This window comes from Austrofundulus limnaeus, unplaced genomic scaffold (assembly GCF_001266775.1).
Source record: "Austrofundulus limnaeus strain Quisiro unplaced genomic scaffold, Austrofundulus_limnaeus-1.0 Scaffold79, whole genome shotgun sequence".
Taxonomy (NCBI): domain Eukaryota; kingdom Metazoa; phylum Chordata; class Actinopteri; order Cyprinodontiformes; family Rivulidae; genus Austrofundulus; species Austrofundulus limnaeus.
The window spans coordinates 1682914-1687627 of NW_013952481.1; the positions used below are offsets into that span (position 1 = coordinate 1682914).

At 37.0% G+C, this 4714-nt stretch overlaps 1 protein-coding gene across 1 annotated transcript in view; it reads left to right on the forward strand.

Annotated features, from left to right (window-relative positions):
* Positions 1-734: 734 nt before the first annotated feature.
* Positions 735-4714, forward strand: part of LOC106519588 (germ cell-specific gene 1-like protein) — an 8286-nt gene continuing 4306 nt past the window's right edge. The window contains exons 1-2 of the mRNA XM_014011322.1: positions 735-1556; positions 3175-4172. Coding sequence (XP_013866776.1) covers positions 3977-4172 — 196 coding nt within the window. The 5' untranslated portion in view covers positions 735-1556; positions 3175-3976. The remainder of the gene's footprint in view (positions 1557-3174; positions 4173-4714) is intronic.

Below are 4714 nucleotides of genomic sequence, written 5' to 3' on the forward strand. Positions count from 1 at the left end.
AGAAGAACCCGTCCAGAGGACCTATACAATTTTTTTTCTTTTTGATTTTTTTACCTGGATTACTGAGATGCATCAGGACATTAATAATTGAATTATTTCAAGTGTTTTTCTTTAGTAAATATGCATCATTTTTACCTAATTTAGATGTTTGTGAAACAACCAAACTTATATTAATGCTGATGATTTTTTCTTTGACTCACTTCTTTTTTTAATTTCCTGAATAATTTGCTGTGAARGGTGCTGTAAGTGGAAGCCATTAGAGAATTGGTTGTGTAGAGGAGTAATTGTTGGATTAGCTGAGCCGGATCTGAGTCGTTCCTTTCATGGAGAGAGGAGCTTAGTGTCTAAAAACAGGACGAGTGGATTGAGAGTTTGAAACTTTTGTCAGCTTGTGTCACATTAGGACATGACAGTGTCTCGCCTCTGTTCACATTCAAGCCAGATCATAATAATCCAAACCTGAAGCTTCTTTTTAAAGCATTTATAAATGAATATTTTCCTGTTGGTGACAAACCATTTAACTGATTAAACCAAGCTTACACTRAATCAAAATGTGTTTCAGGATGATAGCGATGGTTTCTAGTCTTCTGCGGTGATAAAAGCAGAATATTTGACATTTTAATGTCATCTTGAGAAATTAAGTTGCAGTTTTTCTTAACCGTGACTTCAATATCTCTGAAAAATAAAAAAATATTTTGCAAGTCACACTAAAAATATGTCCTACTGTTCAAGTGTTGTTACCACTGACAGATGCGACAGCACAAACTGTTAAGAAATGAAACAACAGCAGTCACATCATCTTTCATTCTTAAATTAATCAAACTAAACCTTAAATTAATAATAAAATGTTACTGATTTGAATTCAATAACTTAAAAAAACAAATGATGCTTTGAGCTGAAATGGAACATAATTTGAGTTGTTTGGACACAAAAAGCAAAGCGTTTTAAGGAATAGAAAAGAGGAGAAACTAAATGATTGCTCACATATTTTTACATCCTCCTGTCATTGTAAAACTGCTGAGATTTGGAGATCAAATATTAGATAGGATGACTTTTAGAAAACAAACAAAAAGAAATGTAACATTTTGTTTCAGCGTATCTCTGCTGCAGTAAAAGAACAATACCATGGCAGTCATATCCCTGACAGGCGTGTGCACGCTCCTGACCACAGCTGTGCAGCTGGACTGGATTGTGTTTGTTTGGGTCAGAGTTTAAGAAACATTGCGTACTTCCCATCAGATTATAACACCATGGAGCCCATCCAGTTCTATAGTGTCAAATTGACATTGTAGGTCAGGAAGGTTGTAAGAGAGAGGAGGAGAGATGAAGTCAACAAAGAGAGAAAGAAAATGTGAGGATGGAGAGATGGACGTGGTATGAAGGGGTGGGAAGTAACAGATGGACTTGGGAGGATTAGAGGGAAATCTGGGTGAGTTTCTGATGGAAACCCGGAGGAAGGAGTAATGAGAGAACTGAGAGGAAAAGTGAGGAAAACCGAACCTATGATTGATGGAAGCTGAAGGAAACAGTGGAGCACTGCCAGAGTCACTGCATTGGTGAGTATTTTATTTATTTATTTATGTTATTAATTGGTTTTATTTCTCATTTTGATGCTCAAGTGTCATTTGATGAAAAGTTGAGTGCTTCCAGCTGCAGCTGGATTTTCTAATCCCACCCATGCGGGGAAAAGATTTCAGGTCATCATGATGAGATGGATATCTTACAGACAGAGCAACCAAAACAAATTTACATTGAAATTTTATTTAAATATTAGGACACTTTTAAGTGATGAATATACTTTTCCTTCTGGTACAAACTAAAATTACCCCTAAAATTTGACAGAATGTGAACATTTAGACCCTACTTGGATTATTGTTTCTTCAATAACAAATAACCGAATGAGTTAAGATTGTGCGAAAGTCTTGATGCTAAAAGTTGTGCAGGGCAAGTACCTTTACTCTTTTGAAGCAGAAATAAATAATATTTCTCCTCAGTCAGCTAAAATTTAAAGTTAGTGTTACTCAAATCAAGTTTTTAAAAAAAGTAAATAAAAATTTTAAAATTTTAAATTTTAAATCACTTCTTAAAATTCATTTTTATTTTTTGGCTTTTAATTGAAGTAGTGTTTGATACTCTGTTTTTATTCTTGTTGTTCTCTCTGTACAGCACTTTGGTGCAGTTTTATACTTGCTTTTAATGTGCTATTTAAATAAATTTGACATGACATAAAATTGTAATTTTTTACGATACAGATTTTAAGTTTTATAATTTCTTTGCCATTTGTCTTTCCTGTTCAGTTATAATTCTATGAACTCTTTTGTCTTTTAAGCCACGTCCATACTGAAATGCTTTTTTTTTTCAAAACAATTGTTTCTACAAATATCCTAATAAATATGACACCRTTTTCAGAAATGTCTTCAACTAAGAGGAAACATACAAATACAAYGCAAAACCCTGTAGAACCACAGCGATGAAGCTGGATCTCCTGTGTTAAACCTGATTAGAATAGGTTCTGTCCTCCAGCACCACCTGTACTAGGACAACTAGGACACATGTAATGAATGTTGCTCAGATGCAGTTTTGTCAGTGTCAGGTTTCTAAAATGTAATAAAGGGAAACTTTTTTCACAGTTTAGTAAATATTGGTCTTTAGGTTTGCATTAGCAGGGATCTCTGAGTTGTAAGTCAACATGACACCAGAGGTGAGCAGAAGCTCCAGTTACAACATCCAGAAATAGTCATGAAAGCTGCTTTAAACACCAAACTCCTTTAAGACACCTTCTAACTCAGTCAACCACAGGAGTTTTTTTTTTTTTTTGATGTTGAACGGAGATTTGTTGGGAATGGATTGTACTGATCCCCAGATTCCGTCACATTTTGCAATCTTACAATAATGTAATACCTGTCCTTTAGCAGACTGTGTGTGTGATTTGTGATCTCTATTTTTACATCCGGAGTTAAAAGAGTTAAAGATACAGATGATCTGACAAGAGTGTAAACTTCTGAAGGTTTACTCCTGTTAGTTTGATCTTTGTTGATAAAAAGAGAAATGTCTTAAAGAAGTAAAGAACAAATCTTATTTTTATGAGTTTAAGGTCTTTAAAATTGTCTCAGACAGAGAAGGAATCTTTTGTGTGTCTCAATCTGTTGTTGTTGTTTTTGTTTTCTCTGACAGGTGGTCGTCTGAAGACGGCATGACAGTCACAGGGCATCAATCTCCCTTCCACCTAACTCAAGATTAAAACAGATTTAGCAGGCCCAGAGGCAGTTCCTGGACKTTACGAGCTCGGTCCCTCCCTGGGCGGTGAGGGGACAGGACCAGGAGGAGGGATGTGCTGTGAGGGGGGGAACTGATCACACTGAGCAGAAACGATTAGAAAAACAGATTGATCTGAGGCGACTGTGTGAAACATGGGTTAAACAAGTTGTTGCTGCGTTCTGAACCCCAGAGAAACAAAGCTCCTAAATGTAAATCTGATAACCTACTTTGTTTGTCTTGTAAATCCTAATTTTCTGCGACTGATACCACAGCTGACACTGCGGTGTCCTTAGATGAGGACACAACAGCTGCAACACTCGGCCTGCACATCTGCCTCCTCTTGATTAAATCYCAGCACTTCATCGGTCTTTACTCCACTGTCCCCTGACCTCTGCTCATCAAATATYCTCCTTCCTCAAAACCTGTCCTCCTTTCATCACTTCTCATCGTCCCCTCTGATCTTTTCACTTCTCAAATGTCCCTAATCTTCCCTTCTGGCCTTTTCTTTTCTTTCCCTTCCYATCACACACCGTGACTCAGTTTCAACTTCTCAGGAGACGACTCAGCAGCTTGCCTGACTGATTCTAGATTTCTCTTGGTTTTAGTAAAAGCCTCAGCCCTCTGACTCTCATCCCAACTGGTCACMAAGCTCACTTTCACAGTAACAATCCCACCTGTCAGATTTCATCTCTGGCTTCTGTCAAGTCAAAGCTCAACAATGCTGGAGAAAATGTCCCGACGGAACCGCACCCTGCTGTCCCTGGGTCTCACCTCTCTGGCCCTCACCTTGTCAGTCTCGGCTTTCTGCACCTCCTACTGGTGCGAAGGGACACACAAGGTGGTGAAACCGGTCTGCTTGTCTCCAGTCAAGATGAAAAACTGCGGGAAGAACAACAGCCAGCCATATACGACAGGTGAGGATGACAAATGCTGCCAACACCAGCTCTAAATACTTTCCTACTTCTCCATTCTGTTTGACTTTAAAGGAAAGAGATTTTTTTTCAAGTTTCCAAATTGGTTTTCTTCAACAATTTGATTATTTTTCACTCCTGTTTTTAGTTTTAGTCTTTTACCTACGAAAACAGCCAAAGTGCCTAAAAGTAAAAGTTGATGTCCACAACAAGTCGTTTAGGTTCTACTATAAAAGTGCTTTGTTTACACTGATTGTGGACCCGCATTTCAAATCTGTAAAACAACTGGAGTAAACACTTTCAAAACGCACAGCATTTGATAAAGTTCCAGATAACCTTTATAGGTTCATAATTTGCAACAAGGTCCTTTCAAAATATGGAAGACCGAAACAAATATTTAGAAATAAAAGCAAAAATATATTAATGGACCACTAAATCAATCAATAAATAAATAAATATAATGCACCAATTAAAGTAAAAAAGGAGAACTTTACCTCATGTTTTGTAATTTAATTGATCTTCATATTTATTTTCCAGCTTAGTTC